We start from the raw sequence: 16,518 nt of genomic DNA, 5'->3' as shown, positions 1-16,518 counted from the left end.
CCCGAGGTTAAAACACTTTTTCACAAACGTAGTACCTTCCTTGGAAGCATCTACACTAGACTCCGATCCAGAAGATCCTGAACTAAGAGCTTTCAAACGTAAAAGCATATTCATGTCGCCAGTATCACACAAAATCCTTAATACCTTTGAGTCATTGGTACGACATGACCTCTCTAAATTGAATCTACGCCCTCGAGTTACACCTAACCTGAAGAAAGATGAAATGGATATTCTACGCCATTTAAGCACTGATCTACTAATAACTTTCCAAATGGCGGATAAGGGCAGAGCCCTAGTCATTATGGACACGAGTTTTTATGTCAATAAAGTCACTGAACACCTAGCAGACACTACAACATACATCAAATTGGACGAGGATCCAACCACTAGATTCATGGAGACTCTCAATCAAATACTTGACAAAGCAGAACAAATGTCTTGGATTGCATCATCTCTACGGAACTTTTTGATGGTGCAATACCCGAGAAAGCCTAAATTGTACATGCTCCCAAAGGTGCACAAAAGCCTTACTAATCCTCCGTTTCGGCCAATAGTATCTGGCTGTGAGTCTATTTTCGCACCAGCAGGACAACTCATTGATCATTTTCTTCAGAAATTTGTGCAATCGTGGCGAAGCTACGTCAAAGACACCACGCACTTTTTGAACCTGTTACAACAGGTGCAAAATGATTGTAACCCGTCTTGGTTGATGTGCACTATAGATGTTACATCATTATACACATCTATCCCACTCAAAGAAGGGGTTGAGGCCTGTGAGTGGGCCTTACTAGAATTGTCAGAATTAGCAGTAAACAAAGTCTTACTATTGTAGTTACTGATCTTTTGTCTCCAACACAGTTACCTGAAATGGCAGGAAGACTTTTACCTACAAGTAAGTGGAACCTCCATGGGTTTATCGGGGGCTCCAGCTAACGCCAACACGTTCATGGCACAATTCGAAAACGACAACATCTACAGTCAGGAGTCATGGAGTAAGAATTTGGTATTTTACGTCAGATTTATTGACGATATTTTCCTAATATGGAACAACACGAAAGACTCATTGGAACAGGTCATCCGTGAACTGAATAATACACATGAGCAGATCAAATTCACGCATGCCATAAGCCAACAAAGCATCAATTATCTCGACGTCTTGATCACTAAACAAAACAACATGCTAGAGACATCAGTTTGTACGAAACCAACAGACAGAAATAATATTTTATTACATTCGAGTTTCCATCCACCTTCACTTATCAGAAATCTTCCATACTCGCAGATGTTGAGAGTAAAACTCATAACCTCTAATAACACCACTTTGTTAGAGGCTCTAGAAAAACAGCAGGTTAAATTAAGCGAGCGGGGTTATCCCCCTGAGATTTTGACTGAAGCATTGAATAAAAAGCGAACAAAAGAACGGGAGACTCTACTTATTTCAAAGATCAAAGGTCCCTCTAAACGTCATGTCTTTGTCTCAAAGTATTCCACCAGATCACACGCAATCAAAGGCATCATCAAATCAAGATGGGAATTACTGAGACAAGAACCAGATTTCAAAGGTCTATTCGAAGAGGAACCATTGTTTGCGTATACAGGCAGTAAAAATATCAAAGAAATGTTAGCAACCAAAGTGGAAATTGAACAACAGTTTCGCGGTATGCGGAAATGTTTTAATTGTCTGCATTGTAACAATGTGATACTGGGCAACACACTACACCATCCACATTCAGGAAAAATAAATCTCATTGAGACACAATGGCGACTGCAATTCCTCAGATGTAATTTATGCGACAAAACGTCCCTGCGGATTACTATACGTAGGTAAAACCTCAAGCAAAATAAAAATACGCATTACTGAACACAAAAGTACCTTCCGTACTAAGTCAACCAAATCGTACTTTTCTTCACATTGGTTAGAACACCAACACACCAATGTACAAATGCGATTTACCATCCTGGAGGTCTTAACTCCACGCTCTGATCAGAATCACAATACACTACTTGCACAGAGAGAAGCTTGGTGGATAAAGCATTTGCAAACTTTGGTACCTGGTGGGCTTAATGATAGAATTGAACTCCAATGTTTCCTGTGATAGTCTGTTATTTTTGTACATAGTGTTGTAAATGTGTTTTCTTTTGGTCAACACACACATGGCACTCTCACGTTAGCACATATCCTTCGGTGAACAATCACATCACTATCACCAATATGTGCTTTGATCTTCTCTCTGTTTTTTCTTCATTTCATTCCATTCTGTCTCACTAATGGTTCGTTTACAATGAGCATGTTGCCAGTTTCATTCTATTTGACAGTTGCCACTTGGTTCGGTATTCATCAACCTGTGTAACATTCAGGATAGTGAGCTCTACTTAGCGATTACCTAGTCTCTACTGACAGCTTAGCTGCACTAGCGAAACAATAGAAACAATATTTCCATTTTTCATCACTTTTGTATAGGGCTTATGACCATAGGTGGCAGCAGTTTCAACGTCTGTTTATTATGGCGCCTACCCACCCGTCGTGGTTCTCTGACTGTGTCTCCCAAGATTATCGACATTAACCAGACTGATATTTTAATGTGAAGTGGTCACGCTTGTGGAATACAATTCCTATACAGCGCTTCAACACATCAACCCTATAACGTTTTTTGCAGTTTTTTCACTATATCGAGGTGGTCACTAGTTATTTTTACTGGAATTTAGCAAGCAGTTAAGTCGTTAAAAGAGTGGGTCAATAACAGATTTGCGGGATACTCAGCGTTGTCAGTGAAATCTCGTCAATAAAGCCCATTTGCACCACTCTAACATGGCGTAACCTGTCAGTCCTATTTTGTTGTTTAGCATAGCCACGCCGGTTTTTATTATCTCTGCTTTCAAGAGCGTTCGAATTTTCACTCTGGGGAAGTTTCACGGATGCCAGTACAGGCTCCTTTATGATTTGGTGAGTTTCTTCACATCCTCGAGTATCCGTTTTGATGTACGAAGAGAGAACGCATGTTACATCTGAGTGCGTGCAGGCTCACGCTTAAGGTTATTTCTATTGTGTTACAGACCGCGAACTTGTCGAGATTTTCATATCTCTCCTGGTTACATAGCTATACGGGTTAATAAATCCTTCGGCCTTCAGCAACGATTAAATTTCCACTTTGGGGAAGTGATACGGTCGTTAATGCTGGCTCTTCTATAAATTTGGTGAGTTGTTTACATCCTCGTTTACTCGGTCTGACTCATGAAGATAGAACACATGTTATATCTCAGTGCGTGCAGGCTCACGCTTAAGGTTGGTAAACCAGTGGTTGCTCCACTAGCTGTTGTTCATTCAATTGGGCTGGCTGCCCTTCCACCAGATAGCACGCACACTCAGTCAAATAGTTGCAAGCATTGCATATTGCGTTCACTAGGGTGTGCACAGGTAAACATCTTGTTTGTCTGTATACCTTTGGTCCATAACTGAATTTAAATTTACTTTTCAGTTTTTTTATTTTTATTAGCCTCAGTCAAATAAACAGAAATCAATGTTGAATAAAAGGTACACTTAGCTTTACTGGGAGCAGACAAACTATCAATTGTCACAAAGATACAATGACTTATCCCATCTCATTGTAAGGATTAGACGTCATTGAGAGATACTGGAATCATTTCCCAGGGATTAAATAGTTGGAAGCAAGATGATCTCTGTACCAGGGGAATGGGGTATCAGGATAGCTTCTCTGTATGGCTATGTGAACCTAAAAGTAGAGACCCAAAAAACTGCCCGTGGTTAAAAAGCGCCTGTAGCTTTGTGCTGCTGTCCCTCTGTTAAGGAATCCCAAAAACTAAGGACTTCTATATATTTGGAGGCTAACTTACTTACCTTCGGTAGCACTCGTTCCAGGTGGATACTCTTTCTAGCTGAAGATTACTCACCTTTAGAATATGCCCCAGACTCTACAAAGGATTCAGACGTTTGCACAGCAGACCTCATGTGTGCCCCTAGATGGCACCATGCAGCTCTCAGCTGACTTTGTACTTTTCCGGAAGTGGCAGACCATCTAGGCTACTGTGTGTGCTAATGTCAGTTTCTCGCTTGACTCCTTCCTCTTACTCGGACATGGAGCACAAAAACAGTTAAGAGTTACAACTGTGCACATCTCTAGTTTGGGACCTTTTTAGATGGTAAAAGAAAACCACTCCACAGAATGGGAAAGTGAGAGGGCAGAGAGGAATCTATGGTAACATCGAGCGTACATCAGAAAAAGCATTGCCAAAATTAAAATAACTTGTTCTTCACCTTCAGAACAGAATACCAAAGCTGTGCCTCTGAAGGTGGAGCCTATTTAAAGTGGCCTCAGAGCAAAAAGCCTTGCAGGACCAAACAGGAGAAATGTGTATCCTACCGGCTCTGGCTTTCAAGGCAGTAGTGTTTTGTGAACATGTGCTCTGCCTCCCACATCACACTACGGCAGATGCCAAGAGCAGGTACTCTGCGTGCCAAAATAGGGGAAGCAATCTTGGCCCTGGTGAAATGAGTCTTTTGTTCTTCTGTAGGCAGCCTCTAGACCAATGCAAAGAAGATCTTGATACTGGGAACTATCCAACTCAACACAGTCCTTTTCTGCACTGACTTATCCCTATTGCAAAGCACAAAAGTGTGCCCCCGAGCACAGACCCACATAGCAAAGGCACACAGGAAAGCCCTATAGGAGACCCACCTCAGCTCCACAACCAACAAAATGGGCAAGTATGATCGAAAGCAAACAAAACTGAAGTTTGTGAAAAATCCTGTGGTAGGGCAATATGCTTCTGAAACAAAGTCAGAAAGCACAAATTCCCCGGCACAAACCACAAGACCTTCATCTATTATTGCTATGAAGCACTTCCTGGAGAAAATCAATTCTAATATTGATACACTTAGGAACTGCCTCGATCATATGAATGCAAAAGCCAACGAGTAAATTCACATAGATCAACTTGAAGAAAGATCGAAATGCAATAACCTGTGCATCTTGGGGATCGTGAAGTTGACGAAAAAAAGCAAAATGAGAGAATACACCAAAAGTTACTCATGAACATCTTTCTGAAAAACAACTTCACTTCTATATTTTTAGTAGAGTGTGTGTATCGATCACTTCAAATTCGTCCGCAATCTAGGGAGTCTGCCGACCCGGTAACAGAACGTCTCTTTATAATTGCATCGGGACACTATCTTTGCCTCTCCAGAGAGCATAGGCACATCAACATCAAATTGACTCCCGCGAGTCAATTAACAATGGCCTTAATGAGTTAGACAGCAGTCATGCACAATTGGCAGTATTGGGACGCTAATTCAACACACAAACATGAGAGCTACCTTTCGGTTCATCCGAATGAGGGCAGGGCATTGGGGCTTCAAGACCACTTAATTATAGTCTTCCCCACTAGCATCGACTCCTAGGTCTGAGGGAATCCCTATCACAAAATAGCCTTCTGTGTGCCTTTCATTTACTGTTTCAATAATGGCTTTATCCATTGTTTGCTCTAACGATTTTTCGCCTTCACCCTCTTGTCTGAGAGGTGTGCAATATGTTTACGGATATGGTTTTGTCCCTCATCACACTAGGTTTGTTTTCATGTTTTAATGTAGCCATGACCATCACACTAACAGGTGGCCCAACCTATGTGGATTGAGTATTCCAAACATGCACAAGTAACTACACTGATAACGCCTTCACCCTCGTGTAAGAGGAGGTGCACGTTCTCTGCTCTTATAATTGTGGAATCAAACTTGTAAATCTTTTGCTTTTTTAATTGGATTATACGGTATTGTCTATAGAGAGAGATACGCTTTTTAACATTATGCTGTATCCCTTGGGAGACATGTAGTCTTTCCACTATGGCCCCTCACGCATCTGGCGTCAGACTTCGTCAGCGCGCGCCAGGTTATTAACACTTGTGAGCGGTGGCTCTGGTTACTGCTGCAAAACAGTCTTTTACGGAGGACTCCGGTGGAATCGCTCCCCTTTTTCCCAGAGGTAGGCACTTTGGCAACCCACACCCACGTGTGTTTAGTAGTGTGTCAATGAGGAAACACACGTTGGCAGCATAGACTTCATTCAGTTTCCTTTCACCTTGTAGAATACGGAGACCGCGGCAGCTCTTTCTCTGAAGCACTGCTTAGACTGAACCGCTTGTGCACGTGAGTTTACATCTATGCACGTTTACTGATGTTGCATGTCCTCCGCTCCCTTCCCATAATACTGAATCCCTCGTTCTGTGTAACTCTGGCTGGAAATTCACAAATTTCAATGCAACTATAATAATGTTGTAGTGTGCATTTATTTCCCCATATGCTGGGTCTCAACTTCTCACCCACATCAGTCCAAGAGTTAAAGAGGCTTAGTAAGGGCAATTTTCTATCCCAGGACAATGTGTCCAGAGGTAATATAATTAGTGTGGCTGCCCAGAATTCACCCTGGCCTCAGCAACAGCACACATAGAATAAAAGGTTTTAGCACTTTCGCACATATGAACACCACAATAATACTAGCGCCATGCTATGCAACATGTCAAAACACATGAAGAATTAAACTTTCTGTTTTATCACTGTACGTACCAGCACAACCAACCTGCTCCTCTCACATATCCCTGGTACGTATGGATAGGGATCAGCTCCTTCTCCTTTCAGACAGGAACTTAGCCACTGATAGATGCTTGGAGGTTCATTAGTGAAATATGAAGGGTGATACATGAATCCTGTTTGGCCTGAGATTTAAATGCAATCCGTTACATGAGGCAAAAAACGGAATTTGTTACAGAAAAAAAAGACATAGAAAATGATAATTTTTTTTACAAAGTATTTTTTTTTTGTACACCAAAAGGACAAGTTATTTACCTTTGAAAAAGATCTTCCTGGGGGTCCGTGGCCAACTGCTGATGGGAATGGCCGCGCGGTAGCCGAGCTCCTCTGCGCCACTCCCGAAAAATCCATAAAAATTAATTTATCCTGGCCAAATCTTCTTCCAGAGGGGGCTAACAAAGCTAATAGTTGATATTCGAGTGGCGGATTAAGTTTGAACGGGATCGGAAGAGGCCGGATGTGGCTGTTAGCGTTGCACGCTCCTCCCGCTGAGACCGCGCTGGAGGAGAGTGATGCTCCTCGGCTGGGGGCCTCCACGCAACGCCGAGGCTGCGGCCTGGGCCGCGGCCGGACATAAAAGTGGGAGTTGTGGGCACTGACATCCCGGGCGGCGATGTACGCAGCGATAATCTAGCTGAGTGTTCTAGCCTAAGGGAAGACATCGGGTAATGAGTGGATCTCCGGCGTTGATCGTAACTGACCTGCATCGCGACGGGGCACCTGAACCGAGGCCCACCTCACCATGGCCATTTTTCCAGTAGCGGTCCCTCCCCTGCCTGTCCCTCTAGAGTAATGGGTGGTCCAGAGGGCCGCTGTGACGACTGCTCCTCTACCTACAGACGTGTGCTGCTCCCGGGGAGGTGAGTGGCGCTAACTGGAACATGCGAGAGACGCCGCGGGGCACTGAGGCATAGAAGTAGCCACGGGGGTTCAGATTGCAGCCCAGGCTCATTTACCCGCCTCTGCGTGTGCTGGCCCGCAGTGCCCGGGGGAAATCGGGACCCTTTTCGTCCATCGGATAGGGTTGGCAGATGGCCATAACTGACCTGCTTAGGGAGGGACCCGCTAGGCACTCCAAAGGGTGTTCGGTCCTGGATCAGTCCTCAATAAAGACTTTCTGGGCCACTGGGGCCTCCTGCTGTTACACCTCGAATTGCTGCCCCAGCTGATGACCGATCTGGGGGCCGTACCACGCAGGGCCTCCTTCCGGATCTGACGAGAGGCGAGTCCATCTGGCTCGGGGCACACAGCTCCACACAAAATCCCTGGAAACTGCATGGTGGTGAGCGTCTTGGGCCCCTGAGGAGTGCCAATGGGGACAGCGCGGACTTGGGAGGTGGGGTGCCACCTCCCAAAACCGACAGGCCCGGTGGGGGATTTCACTGCAGGCGGCGGTGAGTAACGGGTGCATCCGGAGCCCTTCCTTGCTGCCCCTGACGGAGAAGACATGGTGACGGGCCACAGTGGACGAACAGCAACGCAGGCCAAACTAGATAAATTTGCATGGCAGAAACACCATAAGATGACCGGGGAGCGGCCGCGGTCCAATGCGAGACAGACGAACCAGCGAACAAAGACCTCCTGGCGGTGATCCCCTAAGTACGTACCTCACTCAAAACCCAAATCGATACAGTTGACGCAGAGGTGGCTCTGATTAGGGAGGACATGAGGACAATGGCTGATCGTGTGAGCACAGTCGAGGATACTACTACAGGACTTGTAACTGATACCACCTTCCTTAAGAAAGAAGTTACCGAACTGCGCCCTTCCCACGAAGCAATGGCTCAACAACTGGACTACGAAGGTAGGATGAGGCGGAATAACATTCGAATTCTTGCAGTTCCGGAGCCGGTGGAGGGGCAAGCAGCTGACCTGTTTGTTGAGGAGCTAATATTAAAACATCTCCAGCTGCGAGGCCTCTCTAAGTGTTTTCCATTGAACGTGCACATCGTGTACCTGGGGAAAGGCGAAACCGGGTGCTCCCCCCGACCACTCCTGGCCCGTATTTAACTTTCGTTAACATTTTGAAAATAGCTGGGTCACATTCTTTCCAGATTTCACCTTAAGGGTCCAGAAACAATGTTGTAGTTTCCTGTAAGTGAAACGGGCCCTCAGATACCAGGAGATCAAATACGCCATGTTGTTCCCAGCAAAACTTCAAGTAGAATCAGACGGCAAACTGTGGTTCTTCACAAGGCCGGAGGATGCCTGGGACTGGCTCGACGGATCGAGTACTGTTGGCAAGAAACCGCTCAAATCTCCATCTGTAGCGGATGGCCATGGCAACAGGCGACAACAGAGACGCTCCTCTCTACACTCTGATTCAGACTCTCAGGGTCCCACAGGGTGACTATGAACACTGCTCTAAGATACTGGACAGATTGGTAACCCTCCGATTTCTCATGCTCACCTAGGTACGATTTCAGTTGCAATATATTTCACTCATGCTTTGCTGAAAGGCTCTTGATGTTCTCGTGATTTTGATCTGTAGGTATTGAAGTATACTTATCATTCCTGCTTTACATTTGATAAGGATGCCCCTTCAACATTGAATTATCATGCTGTGCCCTTTTCAGCCACTTATCCTTTGAATGTTGAATTTTGCTGATGTACGTTTCACGCTCTGGGTATTTGGACCGGGGCTAGCGAATTGACCTATCATTTACTGCTTTAGAGAGTGGGGTTGTACATGTTCCTGAAGTTGTTGAGGGTGGGTGACAGCCAGTCTGTAAGTTGGGGGTGGCGGGGGGTTCCAGGCCCGTTCTGCAGGGAGGCAGGGTTCATTCTGGGATGAGGGGGGGTTTGTTTATTATGTTTTTTTTGTGTTTGGTACCGGTACACTTCAAAGTTGAACTCTCCAATTTCATAATTGGTTTTGCTGTTAACAACACATGTGACATCCACCTAAGCAGCCTTCATCCATGCGGGATTAACAGATATTATTTGATTCCCACTGATTTGACATGATGACCCAAGGTTTAACACTCAAATTGTCCACGTGGAACGTTAATGGATTGGGGGACAAGATTAGGAGGGGTATTGTGTTGCAACATATTAAGCGGAATCAGCTCGATTGGGTGTTGCTGCAGGAGACGCATTTGGTTGGGAATTCCTGTTGGGCCCTTAATAGGAAAGGCTATAGAATGGTGGTTCACTCCGGATTCACCTCGGGCTCCAGAGGGGTGGGGATTCTGCTCCAGAAGGGTTGTCCCTATATCGTCCATAACATCTGGGCCGACGCTCAGGGCAGATACTCCGCAGTCATGGGAGGGACGTGTCAATGTTGTTTCTGTGTATGCACCCCTGGACTACAGCGACGGATGCTACGTGATGTGGGTACCCTACTGTTGGAACTGCCATTTGGGGTGTTCGTGTTGGCAGGTGATTTTAACCTCACAATGGATGGTTCTCTGGACCGTCTTCCACCCCGAGAGGACCCACCGAGAGGCTCATATTTGTTTGAATTCACAAACGTCCTGGGGGTGGTGGACATCTGGAGGTGGTTTAATCCGCTGCAGACACGCTTCACATTTCAATCAGGGGCACATGGTAGCCGATCTCTGATAGATTACATTTTCACGAATGCCCAGGATGTTCATGCTTTCACGGGGTCCAGTTGCCTGGCCCATGGGATCTCCTACCACCCCCCCCCCGTCCTTCGCCTTTCAGAGTTAAAAATACTGCATATTGAATATTGTTTTGTGGAAAATGTGGGCTCTGTTGATTCAGCATTGACACTACGGGGTGCTTTTGGGGCAGTCATAAAGGGCAGGGCATTGTCATTAATGGTGGGACACAGGGCGGAACGGTCTAAGAGGGTAATCGAACTGGAGGCGATATATCGGATCTGGAGGAGTCTGTGGTGCGGGACCCCAACCACATAACTCAACATAGCCTCGCGATCAAGAGACAGGATTATAGACAGCTGGTTTTGGAGGACACCATGGTTCGCTCTCTGTGATCCCGACATAGGATCTATGAGCAGGGTGAGCGAACAGGCAAGCTTTTGCATAGGTGGAACAAAGGGAACAGGCTGCTAGGTGGGTACACTCGATAGCCAACCCTGAGGGTACACTCCTCACCAACCCTCAACTAATAGCCAGCACCTTTGCGATCCATTACGAGGAGGGCTACCCTAGTTCACCGACATCTCAAGCCCCGCAGTCGGCTGACCTCCTAGTTACTATTGCTGTGATTACCATTTCCCCACAAGACAGAGAGACCCTGGAGGTAGACATTACGGTGACGTAGATTCAAAAGGCTATACAAGATGTCCGATCCGGTAAGGCGATGGGGCCCAACGTGCTTCCCATCAAGATTTTTAAACCCATGACAACATTTGTTGAATTTATATAATGAATGTTTTGAGTCAGGTCTCCTTCCAGCAGATATCCGAACTGCGGCCATCATGGTCATTCATAAACCGAATAAGCCTGTTGAAGATTGTAAATCGTACCGCCCCATTTCCCTTTTGACGGCCAAGGCCAAGATCCTGGCCAAACTCCTGGCGAATCGCCTCCTGCCTTATGTTACGGACCTGGTCCATCCTGATCAGTCAGGATTTATGCCAGGGAGAAACACAGCCCGGAATCTGCTACGGGTGCATGGGGTTCTTGGTAGGATTAATACCATTGAGGAAGACGCGATTCTGTTATCATTAGACTCCTCTATGGCGTTTGATACAATAGAATGGGATGTTCTCTTCGCAGTTTTGGTCCGCCTGGGGTTCGGACACAAAATGCTACACTGGATTAGACTACTATATACACAACCCAAAGCGCATGTCGTTGTCAATAATCATCGTTCCGCCACCTTAGCACTTCGCCGGGGCACGAGACAGGGTTGTCTCTTGTCTCCGTTACTCTTTACCCTAGTTTTGGAGCCGCATGCTGTATGGGTCCGGGGAGATCTGGGGACATAAATTGACGGCGTACCATGAGGACCGCATTTCGCTTTACACGGATGACATTCTCTTATATCTGACTTGCCCAGCACGATCGCTGTGACGGGTGCTTCATACCGTCCTCATCTTTGGTGCCCACTCTGGATACCGTATAAACTGGTCCAAATCCCAGATGTACACGTTGTGGGGTGCTCCCCCAGCTAGTCCTTGGGGCTACGATATTTCGATGGCTCCCCGGGGTTTTCGTTATGTGGGCATTTTTGTCACTTCAGACGTCAATCTCTTCTTTGAACAAAACTTACTCGGGCCTCTCCAGCGCTTCAAATCCGACGCCCTACATTCGCTTTCTCTCCCTCTTACTCTCCTGGGACACGCATCCTTGTTCAAAATGCTTGCATTTCCGCGTTTTTTCTACGCATTATAAAATACCCCCAACTCAATCCCAGATTCATACTTTTCCCAAGTCGAAAGTGTATTATGGGGTTTATTGAGGGAAGACCGAACTCCGCTGATAGCAATGAACAAGCTCACCATGGGATGGCATGACGGGGGCATTGGTTTACCGGATTTAAGACTTTATTATCAAGCGCCTCAGTTGATCGCAGTCAACAGATAGGTTTTTGGCCCCCACGATGAGCACAATTTTAGAACAGATCACTGGCTTATGGAACGGAGCAGCTATAACAGAGCGTTTTACACCACTCCCCGCAAACTCAATTTAACCGTCCCACGGCGCGTACGGTCGAGACCTGGCACAGTGTCACCAGAAAGTTGGGCAGGCACAAACGTTGTTATGGGAACCTGATATTTTGGGCCAACTCAGTAAATGCCCTGGGTTTGACAAATGGGACACAATTGGGATATCCACGGTTGGAGACATGTAGGAGATGGGGAAGTTGGCCACATTCGCAGAACTTCAGGCAAAATACCAACTGGCACAATCCGAGGTTTTCAGGTATTTGCAGATCAGTCTTGCGGTATCCACTGCCCTGCCAAAGGGTGTCCCCCTCCCTGACTCTTCCCTCCTGGAGGACCGGTTGTTATTGGATCCCATGGACCGCAAGGCTATTTCACTCAGTTACAGGAAGCTGGTTAATAACCGTGCAGATCCGATGCAAAAGTTGAGGGTGGGCTGGGAGAAGGACCTGGGAATGATAAAGGATGACGAGAGGCGTGACGCACTGGCCTCCCCTTGAGAAGTGGCAATTCCCATACGCATGCGACTCCTCCATTTCAAGATCCTCCATCGGGTCTACTTTGATGCAAAACTCCTGTTCAAGTTAGGTAGACGCCCTGATCCGCTTTGTCTCTGACACTGTAACCAAGTAGGTACCTTCATTAACTTATTATGGGAATGCCCACAAATCCAGGGTTATTGGGGAAAGATTGCCCGCCAACTCGAGAGGGCATGTGACAAGTCCCTAAAGTTGTCTCCTCACTTATGCCTCCTTAATATCTGGGGGGGCACCTGACCTCTCTCAGGCTGAACAGGCTTGGGCCTCAACTGGCTTCACCATTGCTAAACGAAACACTGCACAAAAATGGGGGGTGGAAGCGGTCCTGCTCTTGAGTGATTGGGCAAAGGATATGGACACCACAACGATTGCCGAATAGTCAGTGTTCAAGGGACGGGGTGCCCCAAGAAATGGGATCAGAAATGGGGAAAATGGAATAGAGGGGACATCTGCATCTCCCAGACAGTGGAGCTGCAGAAAGAAAGGCCATAACTGATGGCCCAATTGACAGCAGAGGTGATGGCTTCTCCTCCTTAGGAGTAGTATCTCCGCGACCTCCAGGCCCCTGTCATCAGTTGAACATCAGCTCTTCGGATAGCACTGTATCTTATGGTTGATTGGACACTTAATGGACGTAGTGCTATGTAATGATCCTTGCTCCATTTATATGTGGATGTTAAAATGAAGATATATGTATTGGAGGGAAAAACATTTTTTATGGTGAACTTGTAATGTATGTGTGGGTACCTGGTTGTTGTTGAAAACAAAAAGTTTATTAAAAAAAAAAGAAAAAGAAAAAGATCTTCCTGGTGGATACTCTATCTAACAACAGATTTCTCACCGTAGAATATTCCTAGATGCAATACTTGCTTTGGACACTTTTCCACAACAGTGCTCAAACGCTGGCTTCATACTACCCCAAGAATGAGTGACGAAGGGAAGCTGCATAGAAGTCCAAATCCAGATCACTGTTATCAGTTTCATATCTTAGACTTTCTGGCCCTCCAAACGCAGAGCAGAACAATTGCTGATGACAGTGTTCTGAGTACTAGCAAGAGACATTTCCAGGTGTTAAAAATAGGCCACTCCATAGAACGGGAATCTGCAAATAGATGAGTATCCACCTGAAACAACATTACGAAAGGAAATTAACTACTTTAGATGGATAGTTCTAACACAGATTCCTGATCTTTGCATAGATAACAAAGAAAAACCTCCCCAAAGTGGAGGGTCTGTTCAGTCAGCTAAGGCCAAAAAGTGTTGCAGAACCAAGACGCAAAGTGTCCTTCCCGCCAGATCGGGCTGTCCAGGCCGTAGTGCATTGTGAACTAATGCACTGACGCCCATGCCACAGTCTGGCAGATGTAAAGGACAGGCACTCCACGTGCCAAAACAGAGGAAGGAGATCTCCTAGATGTTCCAGGGACTGCTCCTTGGTCAGTGCAAATCAGATCTTAATACACAGGACAACCCACCTCAATAAGTACCTCTTCTGCACCGCCTTCTCATTCTTTGCTCTATTGTACCTCACAAAGAGCTCATCGTCCACTCAATGGTCCTTGGTATGATTAATGCACAAGCTTAAAGCCCTTTTGGAATCAAATCAGTGGATCCTCTACCCTCTAAGGGAACAGGAGGAGAAAAAACAATGGTAGAGTGATGGATTACCCAACATAAAATGAGAGTGATTACTTTAGGTAAGAAGGTTGCCCAAGTCCTCAGCAGAAGATTCTCTTAGAAAAACATAATTTCAGGCAGTTGCACTGAAAGCATGTAGAGTTCACTCACATTAAAACCAGACACAATCCCAATGGGGAATACAGTCTTCAAGGTCAGGGGACGCAGCAAGCAGCTATGCATCAGCTTGAAGGGCTACACATAAGAAATGTGAAGACCATTTCAGATAATGTGAATGACCTAGGAGGAAACTTGTGTCAAACCAGCAATAACCCTAATCACAACAGGTGATTTGAAGAAAGAAGGCTGGTTTAGCAAACTTAGAAAGGTTGAAAGAGCTAACAAATAACCTTTTATAGTGCAGCCGGGCTAAAAACAAAGCAAACAAATTAATGCCATACAACTTCAACTGTAAGAGGGTCAGTTCTGTTAGCATCACACTAGGATACAAACTCATCCCAGCATAGACAGAATGTGTTAAAGATTGCCTGACGGCAAGATGTGGCATCCACACTTCAAGGGCGGCAAATCAAATGCAGTCCTTTGCTGCTTCTATATCTCCACACTTGGAGGTGTAGAGGATGGAAGACTGCCCTATTGTCAAGACAGGAGGTTCTCTAGAACTGGCAGCCTGATTGAAGGACATATGTGTATGCTCAGGAGTTCTGGATACCACACTCTCAGGCCGAGTCTGGGCCCAGTAGGATGACTTGGGCCCAGTTTTTCTTGATTTTGTTCCGAACTCTGGGCAGAAGAGGACTTGGTGGGAAGGTTTAGGTTTACATGAGTCTCTCGCTCTATTCCAGCAGAAATGCATGTTCTAAAGAGTGTTCCTGCAGAAACACCAAAGTACAAAATTACTGACAATGTGCATTCCGGACATTCTCACCACTGCTTGGAGACACCAGGTGCCACTTCCGAATGCAGATGGCAGTTCTGATCTGCCCAACTTCTGGTAGGTGATTTGTGACCATGAAGATGCTCTGATGTTACAACCAACTCCAAAGGCACAGAGCCTCTTGGCACAGGAACCAGGACTCCATTGTGCCCTTCTAATTGCAATTCTACATGCATGCCGGAAGTGCTCTCTGTGAGAATTTGCACCAATCCCTCCCCACGCCCCTTTATGAGAAAGCCTTCAGAGACCGTCAGATGGCCTGCAGCTCCAGTAAACTTATGTGGAGCCGACCCACCTCTAGAGACCAGAGTCCTCGGATACTCACCTCCCTTCAGTGCCCAGCAGAGATGCATTGTCATGACAGTTAGCCATGAATGGGGAAGGGAGACTGTAGGAAACTGGAATTTTGTTGCAGTTGTTCCCCCCCAATTCCAGTGCTCTTTCCCCTAAAACAAGTAAAGACTAGTTGTAACCCAATTGGCACGGGCTTTAGCACTCCTGTAAATCCCAAGTAAATAGTAACCCTGGTACCTAGGGCATGGGTCTCTAAGGGCTGCAGCATGTCTTATGCCACCCTAGGGGACCCTATCAAATATTGCATGCAGGCTGCCATTTCAGACTGTGTGTCATGGTGCAAACCATGAGTGAAAACAGGACATGGCACGCTCACTGTGTGCCATGCCAAAGTCACTGCATGGAATATATGCAAGTCACCCCTGCAAGGCAGGGTGCATTGTATTACTTGTTAGGGCATATCTGCATGAACATATATACCTCCGTGCTGTCTAGTTCAATTTCTAGATGGTGCAAGTGAATGGGGTAGCCTTTTTAGGTATATGCACTGGTCATTACGAGTTTCCCAGCTACATGATGCACTGAAAACACTGCTGTTTGGTATCAAACACCTAATATGTAATAAATATGTTCCGATGCCAGTACTAGATGTAATATGACCTGCCCTCAGAGGTTACCTTAGAGGTGCCCCCTGAAACCTTACTTGTCTTCTAGTGTGCTGGCTGACTGGATCCTTCCAGCCTGCCACCACAGACACATTTCTGACTCCCTGCAGGTGACAGCCCAGGCTCACAGGAGGTCAGGAACAATGCCTGCTCTGGCCAAAGTTGTTATCACCTCCACCAGCAGGATGGCTATCAAATATGCATGCCAAGGCCAGGGACTTCAAAGCCCCTGCCACCTTTGATATGCT

At 46.1% G+C, this 16,518-nt stretch overlaps 1 protein-coding gene across 1 annotated transcript in view; it reads right to left on the bottom strand.

The window, feature by feature from the left end:
• The window catches only part of ANAPC1 (anaphase promoting complex subunit 1), a 763,513-nt gene that overhangs the window by 364,909 nt on the left and 382,086 nt on the right, over window positions 1-16,518 (bottom strand). The window contains exon 20 of the mRNA XM_086926883.1: window positions 6,575-6,723. Coding sequence (XP_086783009.1) covers window positions 6,575-6,723 — 149 coding nt within the window. The remainder of the gene's footprint in view (window positions 1-6,574; window positions 6,724-16,518) is intronic.

This window comes from Lissotriton vulgaris, chromosome 6, assembly GCF_964263255.1.
Source record: "Lissotriton vulgaris chromosome 6, aLisVul1.2, whole genome shotgun sequence".
NCBI lineage: Eukaryota > Metazoa > Chordata > Amphibia > Caudata > Salamandridae > Lissotriton > Lissotriton vulgaris.
The sequence above is the reverse complement of the archived record's forward strand: the minus strand, read 5'-3'. Positions and strand labels throughout refer to the sequence as shown.